General features: G+C 38.9%; 1 protein-coding gene and 1 long non-coding RNA gene across 2 annotated transcripts in view; one reads left to right on the plus strand and one right to left on the minus strand.

The window, feature by feature from the left end:
- Window positions 1-12,493, plus strand: part of CA10 (carbonic anhydrase 10) — a 189,145-nt gene extending 176,652 nt beyond the window's left edge. The window contains exons 6-9 of the mRNA XM_061376890.1: window positions 842-914; window positions 7,859-8,013; window positions 10,270-10,444; window positions 11,259-12,493. Of these exons, the coding sequence (XP_061232874.1) occupies window positions 842-914; window positions 7,859-8,013; window positions 10,270-10,444; window positions 11,259-11,281 (426 nt within the window). The 3' untranslated portion in view covers window positions 11,282-12,493. The remainder of the gene's footprint in view (window positions 1-841; window positions 915-7,858; window positions 8,014-10,269; window positions 10,445-11,258) is intronic.
- Window positions 1-14,166, minus strand: part of LOC133224936 (uncharacterized) — a 179,093-nt gene that overhangs the window by 96,689 nt on the left and 68,238 nt on the right. The window lies entirely within an intron of this gene.

A 14,166-nucleotide genomic window follows, 5' to 3' on the forward strand; every position in this document is an offset into this window, starting at 1 on the left:
CATGTGACACTGATTTGTTTCTACACAATAATAAATTTGCTGTTTGCAGTGCAGTAAAATCTCTTGTTATTGTTAATAATCAACAATTTTGTTGATATGGTACATACAACCCCAAAAACCCCAAAGCCACAATACAACAACAGTGTCCCTAAGGCCTCTATCATTTTCCCCTATAAGTCCTCTTTAGGTATGGTATGTTTGACATAGACTGGACATTTTTTGTGTCTGTATATGTGTATATACACATATTTGTAAGCACTTGTGGGTGAAATTTAGGGATTTCATACCTGTATAGAAAACAAAGAGAAGACAGCTTTTATTTGCAATTTAAATAGCCTGCTGCAAGGAAAGTAGGTTTCTCAATAAAGACAAGAATAATAGAATACTACATGAAAATCCTGCCTAATAATATTACACCACCTGCAAATCCCAAAGCTGTTGGGGAATAAACCTGTACACAAGTTTGTATTCAAGCGTGGAGTTATAGTCATTCTGTATGCAAGTACTCACACTTGTATTCAGGCAGTGAGTTACATTCATCCTGTGTACAAGTACTCACACTTGTATTCAGGCATTGAGTTACATTCATCCTGTTTTCTCATCCCTGAAGGGGGGTTTTATTTATTTTTAGTACCAACTTCCTAACAAGTTTTGTTACAAAAATATCCAAGTAATTATTTCCTCTTCCCACAGCAGTGCAAAAAAAAAAGGCAGAAGCAGTTTGGAGGAATGTCAGGAGAAAGAGAACGAGAGAGTGTGTGCGTTCACATGAAACAGCTACGCTTCCAAAAGGGAACTGGTTGTGAGCAGGTTTTGACATTGTACGTTTTCTCTTCTGTAGGTATCTGAATCATCAAATCCATTTCTAAATCGTATGCTTAACAGAGACACCATAACGAGAATAACGTATAAAAGTAAGTTGGTTTAAATTTACTGTGGCTGACAGCTGTATGCTTTTTAGTATCAAATAACACATTTAGTGATCCACAGAAATAAGAGGCATTTCATTACAAGCAAAAATTACAAAGTTTGCATTGCCAGCAGCTCTGCATGACAGACTTGGGAACCTGAAAAGTCTAGGATGGTCATCAGTTCAGCAAATGAGCTTTGAACTTCCAAGCCTATTTTATGTTTGAACAAGCAATAAATTAATGAAATTATACTTAACAAATATATCCACTGTATTCTCACAGAATACTCAGGAGAAACTGCCTCCTCTTAGCAATAGAACACACACAGCAGCCAGGATTAAATCAAATCAAATCATGTCAAGATGCTGCATCGTTAACTGTGGATTTAGTATTCATTAATGCTTTTTGTACCGAAAAGTGATGACATTTCTATTCAACTATTGCTGTATTTAATGCATATGTAAAGAGGTCATTAACATAGCATATATATTTGTTGTATTCACACTTGGAAAGCCTTTAACAGATAATGCTCAATAATACCATGTTAGCATATTGAACTTGTGGAAATCTGGAGCTTAAATGTCAGTGAAAATTAGGCTAGTTTAGAGAAAGTAATGAAAAATACATATCTCTCAACAGAACAAATGAAACCTCTTCTCCTGAAAACCTTATTCCCTTTGTCAAATATTCACTTAAATTCCAAGCAGCCATTAAGTTAATAAGTTAAATGATACCAGAATTTCACTTTCAGAAAGTCCACAGCAAACTGAAAAAATAAGGAAAATGTCATAAAACTCAACCTTCCTCTGTTCTTATGAATGTCTTCACATTTTTCCTAAACTTCATTGGGTTTGTTTTTGCTTATGAATGCTGGGAGAGACTTGTTCATGCTCACTGGAATGAGACTTCTTATCAGGACTCCAGGGTTTGGTTCACAAGTCTCCTAGGGTTTGCTTCAGTTCACCTCTAAATGCAGTAGATTGTACTGTATACCCTGCAACATAGTGTTATTTGGAAGACTTTGCATCTGAAACCCCAGAGATCTCAAATATCCATTTAACTACAACAAAAGTCACTGAACTTCAGGTTTATGATGGAACAGTTTGGAGACATCCCTGAAGTACACACTCTGATTGCTTTTCATGGATTCCATCTTTCCCCCTCCCTCCCTGCAAAGCCAGGATTGTGAAAAGTGTAGATTTGAGAACACTGGAAATTAAAAGCAGAGAATTTACCCACTAATTCTTGAACAAGAGAGCACTAGAAAGATTTTGAGTCTTTCTTAAATCCAGAATTTGAACGGAACAAACCCAGCCCCATGAAGGAGATTTTTAGTTGTACTTTCCTATAACACACACCTGTCTTCCTACTGAGGTTTCTCTAATTTCACCTCACAGTTAACAAATCTTGTTACACCTTTGGTCCAAGTTAAGGCCTCTGTTACTGTAAAACTCTATTCTGCATGATTCCTGTAGAGAGGAAGGTGGCAGAGGGTTCCCTTCAGAACATTTTCTCCAGATTGTTCTATCTATATGAAATGTCTTGTTCTCTGCATGAAAGAAGCTGAGATTAACCCGGTTTTTAGGCTGCCTGACTCAATTCCTTGCAAAAACACAGTAATACTGTTTTGTATGTGCTTCCTGCCTACCAGTGCTGCTGCGGCATCCTGGAGTCAGGAAACTGTCATTCAGGCTTGTATGTGCTTTTACAGGCTCTTTCACTCCCAAGCTACATATTCCTGGCTTCTGTCTAGGGACCAGCCAGATCTGCACCACTGAGGAAGCTGCTTCTCCCCATGGACACGCACACAGGCCTGTCAGGTCTCAGATGCTGAATAAGAGAAGAGTCTTGCCACATTTTACCATCACATCAGCTCTATGTCATGCATTCACAGGAGTGTTGCAGCCTGTTTTGTACTCTGTGGCCCTATATGCTACAATGGCTGGCAGCCAACAGAGCAAAGAAAGGACAACTTGGAGTGGCTTAAGAGCAGAGGAAATGCCATGATTTGGGATACCAGTCCACAGGGTGGGAAGGCACCAGCAGCATCTTTCCCTTGTGGTATGAGCAAGCATACAACCCTCACCCACCCCAGCGGGCAAGAACACCTTCCCTATACAGGATATTCTGTGTGTACACTACACTTAGGAGTGGGCACTCCTCCTCTGGAGTTGACAGCATCCGACAACTCTTCCTTGAATATTTTGCCTCCTTGAAGGAAAATGCAATTCCAATCACACCTAAGTTCAGGTTTACTAAATGAAATTTTGTATGAAGATGAATTCATAACAAAATCAACAGCCAACAGATCCATTTTAATTTTTAACCACTATTATCACCAACAAGTTTATCTGTTACAATGAAATCCTTGGTAGACACAATGCACATCATATTCCGCAGGGAACTGGGTTGCTTACTGTAGTAACAGGTATTGACTAAGAACTTTTAGTGTAAACTGGGAAAGTGAAAGCATTACTGGAAGTAATATTGCAGTTGTCTTGTGTGATGGATTATAGGATCATTGCTGAAAACTAATCCTACCTCTTAGGTTGCAAGGCATTCTAGTTTGCCTTTGGCAGCTGGAGCTTTCTAGCTTGTGCTTTAGGGGTCCCCTCCTGAAGTCAATACTCAGCAGGCTGCTGACAAAATGACCAGTCCCAGTGTGCTCAATAGGAGCATGGAGCAAATAGCAAAGTGGAGCATAGGTTTAGAGTCACAGTTAGTAACATAACTGAAGTACTTCTTTGAAAGAACAGCAACAAAACTAAGAGCTGTCTATGCTGTTGCCAAAATTTCCACGAGCAAAATGCATTGAGAGGAGAATTTTTACTCTTGGATATTAATGACTACACTGAAGTGGATCCCAAGGAATTTTTAAGCCAATTTTAAATGCTTATTATATTTTGTTATCACAGCCTAAAGAATCTACTGTGAACTAGTTGAAACAAGCATTCTTTCAAACAGGCTTTAGTCAGAAGCCATATGAATATCTCTAAAGGAAAACTGCTTTAATATTCCTCTTTAAGTAATACATTTGAGGGGATAAGTTAGTTTTCTTTCAAAGAAGTTACGCTACGTTAGCTTTCACCCAGTGTTTGCTTAACATTGGAAAGAAGTAACATTGTAGATTCTCAAAATTCCATATAAAAATTCCGCCTTGCCATTCTCCACCAGAATACAGCCACATGTTCAGCTATGCAGAAGAGCTGTAAAATCCTGGGTTTCCTCAAATTCAGTCTTCAGCTGGTTTATAAATAATGAACATGTGAATAAAATAGCTTTAAGATATTATCCTGGAAAAGCTTAAGATTCACATTTCTGGAAATAAGAGACTATTAATTTCTCAAGGTTCATGTTTCAGTGAGAAGGGGTCTCAGAAGGGCTGAGCTCCTGTCACAAGCAGTAAGAGCTTGGCAGTCTCAAACCAAGCCCAAAGGGATTGACCTCAGGTATTTGAACTGAGCCTCTGTCAGCCCAGCTCTAAGTGACTCATGAAGGCTGGGAAATGGAGAAACTCCGTTTCAGTGTTGAAAAGCTGAGGATCTCTACATTCCTTACCCCATACCTCTAATGTGGTTACAGCTGTGCTTTCCCCTTTTGGATTATCAGGTTGTGAACTTGAAAATCTAACAGACCTTCCTTCATTCAGTAAATAGTGTATTCCCTATAAATACTACTAGCTTAAAGAGAACGTACATAGACTTTGATGTGAGAGCAGACCCCACGTGCCTATTACAAATATAGGGATAAAAGAAGAGGATTCCCATCATTTGCTAAGAAATTTTCAGAGGCCCAGCCTTTCTTTAAATGAATATGAAATCTATTTTTTTTAGAGTTTATGAGCTCAGAAATTACCCTAAGGCACCAGCGGATCAAGATAAACAGAACGTGGGCTGTAGAAAGGAATGAGGATGAGAATATAGTAAAGGCTAAATGGGTTCATTAAAGGAAGTTTCTTACTGGCAACAGATCACACATAGAGATTTTGACCATTTTAAACTACATACTTACAATAAATGTAAGACAAGACATTAAAGTGTTGCAGCCTAATATTAATGCAAACCCACCAGTTCTGTTTCAGTTCCAGAATGGGAAACCTTTATCAAGATGTGGGGAAAGGGAAACAGCTGTTCATGGGAAAAATGTTGAGAACCGAATGCTTATTCTGTAGTCTTTTCGCAGGTCATTCCCATGGAGTCATCTGACTTCCCATAGGAATATAACCCATATAAAGGCATGGAAAAATACTGCTTTTACTTGACCAAACTCTTTCATCATTTCATTCACTACTATTTTCCCCTTTCCCTGAAGTGATACTTTCCTCCAGTTTCCCATTAATCACAACTGAGATTTTAATTCGCTGTCTCTCCTTAAACATTTCAAGTGAAGACAGAGAAAATGAACCAGGTTTGGAGATATTTTGCTGCTGGCTGCTGGAGGGGGAGGTGGTTGCCCATTTTGTAGGTCCTCAATATGCAAGCAAGGTAACTTAAGCAGTTAATCTGAAGCTCAGTAGGGCTGTGGAGAGCATCTCTCCTGATCTTAAGATCACTGGCATATGTCAGACTTGCCTGAGTAAGTAGGTCCCTGTCCCACACTGTTACATGCCATATTCCACCCCTGGAGCATTATGTTCTGGGAATTACTAAAGACTGTAAATCCACAGACAAAAGTTAGAAGCCCATCTCAAAATAATGAATTATTCTGTCTATTAAAGCAGTTGAGGCAACTCCAAACCCCCATGATTGCCTCCACTAATGCCAGCAGTATATCTGTATCTTCCATTTGATAAGTTGTCCTATTGTAATAACCCATGCACTGTTCTGAATACAAATTAGTCAACTAGAATGTGGTACACACAAAATATGATATATATCTCATCACTACCCCTCATCTGTATTAATCCTTAGTTAGCTTTCCATCTCCTAGTAAACATTTCAAGGTAACTTCCACCTTATTTAAATCATTTTAGCCCAGCCAGACTCAGTATGGATGTGAAAGCAGATTCAGTCCTTAGAGGTTGAAAGTGTCTATTCTGACTGACTCCATGCCATTTGGAGCTAACACACCACTCTCTGTGGTTCATAAATAACGAACAGGATGTTCATGTGGGAAAGGGAAAAAATGTGTGATGACTCATTGGAAACAGGCACTGGCTTCAAAAAATGCATTCATTCTTTTCTCATGTAACCTAGCAAAATTACTGCTGCACTACAAATAATGTTTTAATGAATAGGACACAGGTGTATTCAGTCAGCACGAGCTGTTAAAATTTAACAGCATTTAGACTCTAATATTAGGGCAACGGTTTTGCACTTTGCCTGCAAAATTGTGGCTTTAGAAAGACTCCATACCCCAGGACCAGTGAAGGCTGAGCATGATAAACAGGTGACAGTCAGCCTGTTTATCACAAGACAATAATAGTACTTTCCCCTCTGCTTGAGGAACCACGTAAATGCATGGCAATAACCCTGGCTTGAAGTGCAGGAACATGGCAGAAGGCTACATTTCTCACAGACATGAAAGGACATGCCTACATTATATTTTGTAGAATAACATTTAGAATATGAAATAACTGTAAAGCACTGATCAGTGTGGTATGAATGTTACACTTCAGCTGATGCTTTAGCCACTCATATTGCTACCCCAGACACCTAGATCATGTTGACTGCACTACGCTAAAATAAAAAGTCACATTTGCTTTGAAAGAATAAAAAAGAAATTAAGAAAACCCACAACTTTATAAACTTACAGCAAACGGTACATGAAAAACAGAATCCAACTGAAATGCCTAAATTCTTGACGCTGACATAAAAGATGCACTTTCAACATTTTACTTGAGTCCAAGGAATAGCCTCTGGTTTATTTGCACTATCTTCCTTGCCTTCCATTACAGTCAATGCCAATTTATCTTGTGTACTGAGAGGATAAACACACCTAAATATGCATTTTTCCTTGCCCACATTTTAGCACTCACTCTGCAGATGATCCATACTGAACACATTACATGCAAGTGAAAGCATGCAAAGAGTTTTCACATTACAGCTCACAAACAGCCCAGCTTTCTCCAAGATACATGACAGCAGTAGCATATAAGAAGGGGGTGTGTTATAGAATATTTCCTATTAAGTAAATCCTACAGCCTAAGATTTGGCAGGAAAATCTGAGCTCCAGTTTTGACAGCACTGCCAGAAATATTGTAGGGCCAGAATTACACCAGGGAAATAGTGCACAAAGAGTAGAAAAGGCTGAGGAACTTTGATGCATTTTGAAAGATATATAGTTATATCTCATTATATTTTTGTACACGCCCACAGAGCGAATTCTGGTGCAAAAGGATAGCTCATTAATTCCAAAAGCGAGACCCTAGTAAGCTGCTTTCCAGCATACTCTTCCACCCCGATTTTCTCATTCTGAGTGAGTTTGAACTGCATCCACCCCCACTGTGCACATGAAAGCCAGCAAGCTTCACTGAGCAGCTTTATTACCATGCATTAACCTTAACTTCCTCCTGTGGTAGAAGGGCAGTTAAGTTTTAACACTTTGGCCTTCCCAAGGCTTTGTTGAGCAAAAGTTGTTAATCGCTCCAAAATATGGTAAGTCCACATTCTCCAAAGGCTGCTCCATCTAAATAACAGCAACTTCAAGCAGCTTTTGACTCCAGTTCTTAAATGGGATTCAGAGTTTCACTGCAAATGTTTGTGCTAAACTGACAGAAGGTGTGTATGGGCATCTAAGAGTAGAACTCAACGCAGGGGTTAATGAATTGATGTTAGTTGTTCTTGTCCAAACTGCTGGAGCATTCAGAAACGTACATTCGTTACGCCTCACATTTCAGTAAAACACGTTATAACGTTCAGGGGTAAGGACCATACACTAAAAGGGTGGGATATTTTTTTTGTGAAGCTACTGTTTTATCTCAGTTGTTTTTCTTCCTCATCCTCCAGATGATGCATACTTACTACAGGGGCTTAATATTGAGGAACTTTATCCAGAGACTTCTAGTTTCATTACGTACGATGGGTCAATGACAATTCCACCCTGCTATGAAACAGCAAGCTGGATAATCATGAACAAACCTGTCTACATAACAAGGATGCAGGTAAGAATAATTTAAAAGTTACTCAAATTAGTATAGCTACAAAAGAATAAAGATAAATACTTGTAGTTTTACATGCAAAATTAGACTCAGCCTTTTATTAAACCACTGCCTGAAATTTATATAGTTTGCAAAAGCACTGAAGAGCTTCTTGCCAAAATACACACACACACACACACACACACACACACATCGAGGTGGGGCCTACTTTCAGTGAGGGTTTGAACCAAATGGTCTTCAGCAGTCTCTTCCAAACTGAATTATTCTATGATTCTGTGAATAAGCACAGGGGGATTCTAAAGCAAGTATAGCAGTGTTGTACAAAAATAACTGGGGTGATTAAGTATGACAAAGGCCATTTTTAGGCCAGAAAGAAACAGGCAAATTGTGAATGACACTTCTTAATACCAGTCAATAGCACAGTAATGGGACAGAGATCCAACATATGGGGCCTTCTTGAAAATAAATCAGGTAGGGTTTTCTGGAATAGAATAAGATGACAGGACAGATACTGCAAATATCTTCAGAAAAATCAGCTTGACAGATTGAAGCCTCTATTAGAAAGGAACAGGATAAATTATGCAAAAGAAACCACTGTCTATTTCATAGTCAAAATTAATGCCACTGAGGACACACCATTGTCCTTCACACACCAGTGAAAAAGTGGTAGAGATGACCATTCTGCCTGACTTCCTTGCAATTCAAGGCCTAACATCAGAAAACAACAAATTTAGCACCAACTTCAGTCTTCTCCAGAGCTTCCATCAGTGAGTTGCCTACAGAACTGTGAACTGAACTAGAATCCCAAAGGAATACTTGAAGCAGCATCTGCCTGTCCTGGGCATGCAGCGGAAGCAAGCTGGTCCAAAAAAATGAAACGAGGAATGATAAAACAACCCTAAGTATTACTTTGGGATTTAAAATCATGTTGACATTGTAAATGAGAAGACTGAGAGATGTTTTATCTTTGTGATACTCCTTCTGTCCAATTTTGTCTTGACACAGAGAAAGCACTGTGTTTCCTTCCTAAATGGGTAATTTGGGAGAATGACACAGCTGAGCACAGACATGCTGTACATTCTGAACTTATCAAGCAGGGGACCCAAACATTTTCCTGCAAGCTACATTTTTAGTTACAACATTAAAGTACAAAGCAAGAATTAGAATATTTCTAACATCTATGCTAGTACCTGTGAGTTATAATCTCATGATACTTACTCCTTGTCATGCTTTACTGGTGAGTTACATTCTCCATTATTACTGCTGCAAATTGATTTCGTGGATTACTTACTAATTACATTGTGTGCTCAGACTGAAAAAGTAACGTACAGCTCAGGCTGTCCATGGAAGCTGGTATGTAAACCCCAGCTACTGGAATGTCCCATTTAAGCATTAAATGCCACAACAAAACCTCTTTAATTGTACACTGATATGGAAAATGCTTTATTTTTATCTTTTTAAACCAAAATATTTTTAAGGTTTCTGATTTACAAGCTGCAGCTTTTTATTTTCCACTCTCCAGTTTCCTATACAAAGTTAGAAAGGTTTTGGTTGATTTGAACCAGTTAACATGCTTTCAGCACAGTTGCATAGTCATCCTAAGAACCAGGGCTGTCTGCTTGTAGTGCCCACCCAGCCAGTGCTGGGCACACTGACAATCCTGGATGATCTGTAAAACCATCTCACCAGAAGGCCAGAGTCTACCGTCAGAACATTATAGACACAGCACAGACAACATCAAGACAGATCTGTCAATGGAGAGAGGATTTCACTTTTTACATCATTAATTTCATGACTTCAGCAGCATGGCTGTCAGTTATCTTTTCCATCCTGACTGCCTGTACCTGGTTCTTGAGTACCATCATCCAAACCTGTGTCTTCTCAACTGAAAGCTACACTAATAGCTGCAAAACTTAGGAAATTAGCTCTTGTTATTCATCAAGTTCATTTTCTCTGCACAAGCTGCTGACATCCAGTGCTGGGAATTCCATTTGTTCCCTGGTCAGCCAAGGACACCTCATACCATTTTCATTTGCTTCACACACAAGTAGTTACTTTGGTTTAAAATGGGGCTCAGAAACAGGACCACAGAGGGAATGGTTTTACATCAAATCAAGTTAACTCTTTCAACCCACCTCTGATTACAAACCACTGAAATTGTGTTTTACTTTCATTTATTAAGTCTATTTTATAGTGTTGTATGTTGTTTACTTACAGGAAAGCCTAGCACTAAATAACCTTGTTCTCTATTTTGTACAGATGCATTCTTTACGACTGCTAAGCCAGAATCAGCCATCACAGATATTTCTGAGCATGAGTGACAATTTCAGACCAGTCCAGCCCCTCAACAATCGATGTATCCGAACCAATATCAACTTTAGTTTACAGGGAAAAGATTGCCCAAACAATAGAGCACAGAAACTACAGTATAGAGGTACGTTCTACCTGCAGAATAATCCTTTCTATGCTTACACTGAGCTCTTTTCTTTGAGAAAGACAAGCACGTAGTAATACATACAAATAAAAACAGATGTAACTCCAGATCGGGGGGACTAATGGTATGAATCAGACGTTACATATTTGAAGTGGATGAGGAAACTTGCCCAGGAACATGCAGGAAAAGCATGACAAAACACAGTCTGGAATATCTAATTTTTTTTAAAAGGAGACAGGGGCAGTCCTTCAGTTTTCTACCCTCATTTTAAAGTCTTTTCACTTTACCAAGTGCATTTAACTTCTACCTTTGAAAGAAAAAGGGGGATGAGTTAATCTTGAAGGTCTCAAAAGAATAAATTTCACTTTGGGGATGCACCACCATAACAAACACCCAAATTGCAAAGTGTTGTATTATGCAATGGGTGTTATAAGCCAAAACGCAGACACTTGCTGGTGAGTCCTAAACTGCCACAGCCAGGGCTTGCAGCTGAGCTGTAATGTGTCTTACGCCTCTTCTAGCCTATGCCCACACAGCTCTATTGCCTGCAATAATGGTGTAAAAGTGCTTTCTTACCAATAACATTACAGGTATAAAGGAGAACTACTAAAGGGTGGAAGATAAAGCACATCTTCAGCAATAAGGCTGGTGACTGAGTTGTACTACTTCAAAGAAACAGAGTTAATTCTCTTCCAGAAAGAGAAACCTCCTGGCTTTTTCAAGACATTTTAAGTGCCTAATACAGTGTTAAATCCAACCAGTTCCCTATTTGATAAAGCATAATCGGTTTTGTTTTGTTTCTCTTTCCTTTCAGTAAACGAATGGCTCCTCAAGTAAGAAAGACAAAGCAGGCAGAACCCATAACCTCAGTGGAATGCTACTACTGTGAATTGACATAATCTAGAATGCACCCAACCTCACTCTCTTTGGGTTCGGACAGCACTGGTAACGTGCTGTAGGAAAAGAGCTGCCATGCTGGGAACTCAACTCAAAATTCATACATATGATTGGTGGCAAATAAAAAAACTAAAAAAAAAAAAAGTAAAAAAAAAAAAGACAAAGACAGTATTACAGTAAATGTGATTACAATTCTCCTGAACTAATTTAGCTCCACAAGGAAAAGACTTTGCAGCCTTTGTACATAGGAAATTCTTCCTCTTTTCCCCCCTTCCTCAAATTAAAAAAAAAAATAAAAAATGATTAAAAAAAAAGAATGAAAAAAGGTGGCTCGGTACAGCATCAAAGTGGAGTTGTGTTCTGTGTGCCAAGTAATCCTTGGAAGCTCTCATTTCACTATCATTAATGGATACTGACAAGACAGAACAAGACAACCATAGAGGAAACTTATTTCTGGGTTATGAACTTTCTGTTAATTTCATTTCAAAAGAGGCAGAGATAAGTATTGTAAATATATCACTGCAGAATATAAAGGAAATGGAACTATTTCCCTCTGTCACATATCTGTAGTAGGATTTGCCAAAATCAGAATTGATCCATTTTCTGTTTCTCATTTTACAACAGGTCATACGTTGTGTTGGTTACTATTAACAACTCAATAAATGTGTTTAACAAATTCATTTAGTAAACTTGCTATGATTTATTCTGTTCCTTTCTCAAATAATAAGCCTCTACTATTTGTGGCTGCATTATTTGTTGCAGTATTTTTTCTTTTTTTATTTCCCCCTTTTATTTTTTTACTGGATTTATTTGTTTGCAGCCAATTTAAGTGAGTTAATGGCCATTGGAAATGCACTCAAAGCCAGTATAACTTTAACTCCACTTTATGGTCCCTCATTAACAGGAGCTGGGCTCAGAAGCAGAAAGCATTTGAAACCTATCTCAGTTTAAAATTGCCATTTCCCCTGCTGAATCCATTACCAAGACAAACCAACTCAATCCTGGAAACTGGTGGTGGAAAGGGATATCTTTTCTTTACAGATAAAGCAGGAGCTGACCAAGTAAAAGCGAATGCCTTTTTTCTTGTTTATAATGGTCATTCACTGTGTTTGGTTACTGTCAAGAACTCAATAAATGTGTTTAAGAAGTTCACATTGCACATGTTTGATCTTCTTGCATATTAAGGGATTTGTTTTCTTCTTTTTTTAATCTGGAGAGGAGGCAGACCTCATGCTATTCCATTCCTGATGCTCACTTTATAACACGTAACATGTTGGAGTTCACAGAAAATAAGATGAAGCTGTGAAGTACTATGCCTGACCAATGATTTGTTTGTACCAAATGGAAAACCAGGCATTACAAGAAGTGAAAGGGAACTGAACCACTGTCAGGAAGTTACAGATACTGCAGGTCAACCAGCCTCAATGTAACACATGCATCATTTCATCTCTGGCTGAAGAGGACAGTGCAGGTGACATCAGACAGCAAACTCTTGAGTCTATGCTGCAGACAGCAGTTTTGAAAGACTGCAACTTGTGTGACCTCATCTGACACATAAAAAGATACCAGCACAGTGAAAATATGCATGAGATGGCATTGAGAAGACTCTCAAAGTAGGTAAATGGATGCAGATGGAAATGTGGAAGGAACCTGAAGCTGTCATTAGCAGTTCAATTGCCCAGTGAAAGCTGCAGGGAAAACACTAGTTGAAGAGTGGAGGCTGGCCAGGATGGGCTGACACACAGCGGCTGCGCTGTCTGTAGCAGGGTTCGGGGCTGATGACCCTGGCCCAGGATGCTATTAGCACAAATAATACCTGATCCTTGAGGTATTTCATTTTGAGCATTTCAAATGACTTCCACATACCAGCTTAATGCTGTGCAGGGATCTGAAAAAGCCACCACACAAGCACAGAAATGGCACCCTGAGTATTACACTGTGGATTAATATTGTCAAATTGTGCAGCTGAAATAAAGCAAAATCATCACCACAGATTTGCCAAGCTGATAAAAACTGAAAAACAACACAAGTCACACATTTAGTATTTTTGAGTTGCCATAGCAATCTGTAACTTTTCAGCTTCTGGTGTTAGGATTCTTTCAGTTGCTTGTTTGGGTGGTTTGGGGTTTTTGAAGCTTCTTCTAGGATTAAGTATGTAAAGTTACTGAGAGCATAAAACCCAAAATGTTTCAATCTATGTTTTTGGACAAATACCTGGCAGTTGTTGATCCAGGTTTGTCAGTGGCAGAAGGCAGGGAAGATAAGCCAGGCCTCCAATATAAAATGTTTAAGTAAGTAATAAAACCTATTTTCTATTTTACCGAAAACTGATTGAAGGGATTTAAGAGGAGGGAGAGATATGATAGGAGGGACTAGTCCAAGGAAGGAATCACACTGTGCTTTGGATTAGGTGAGGCTGCAATACAGAAGCCCTACAAATAGAGAAATGAAGCAATTATGAGGCACTGCAAATACATTTCCAACTCTTTCTTTGTAAGCTAATCGATGCCATCTCACCATGATTTGTTTAGGGGGTTATTTTAATAACAGATTACAGGAGAAATAGACCAAACGAAAGCTTAGAATTAAATATCTTGCACATTCCTCAAATCTAGACATCTAGCCCCAGTTTTTCAGATCAGGCACATGTATTTGTGTCAAGAGACACCAAGCATCCAAAGCAAGCCCTGCCTTATCACAAAGCCTTTAAGCAAAAAGATAAAGACTCAGTATCAAGCAGCTGGCACAATCTCCTGTGTTGCAAGTCTGTGCAGTACAGCAACACGTGCACAGTGTAATCCCTCCAACCTTAGCGCTTTGTGTCC

This window comes from Neopsephotus bourkii, unplaced genomic scaffold (assembly GCF_033783945.1).
Source record: "Neopsephotus bourkii isolate Nb327-2 ecotype Australia unplaced genomic scaffold, CSIRO-AGI_Nbou_v1 NB_1749, whole genome shotgun sequence".
Classification (NCBI taxonomy): Eukaryota; Metazoa; Chordata; class Aves; order Psittaciformes; family Psittacidae; genus Neopsephotus; species Neopsephotus bourkii.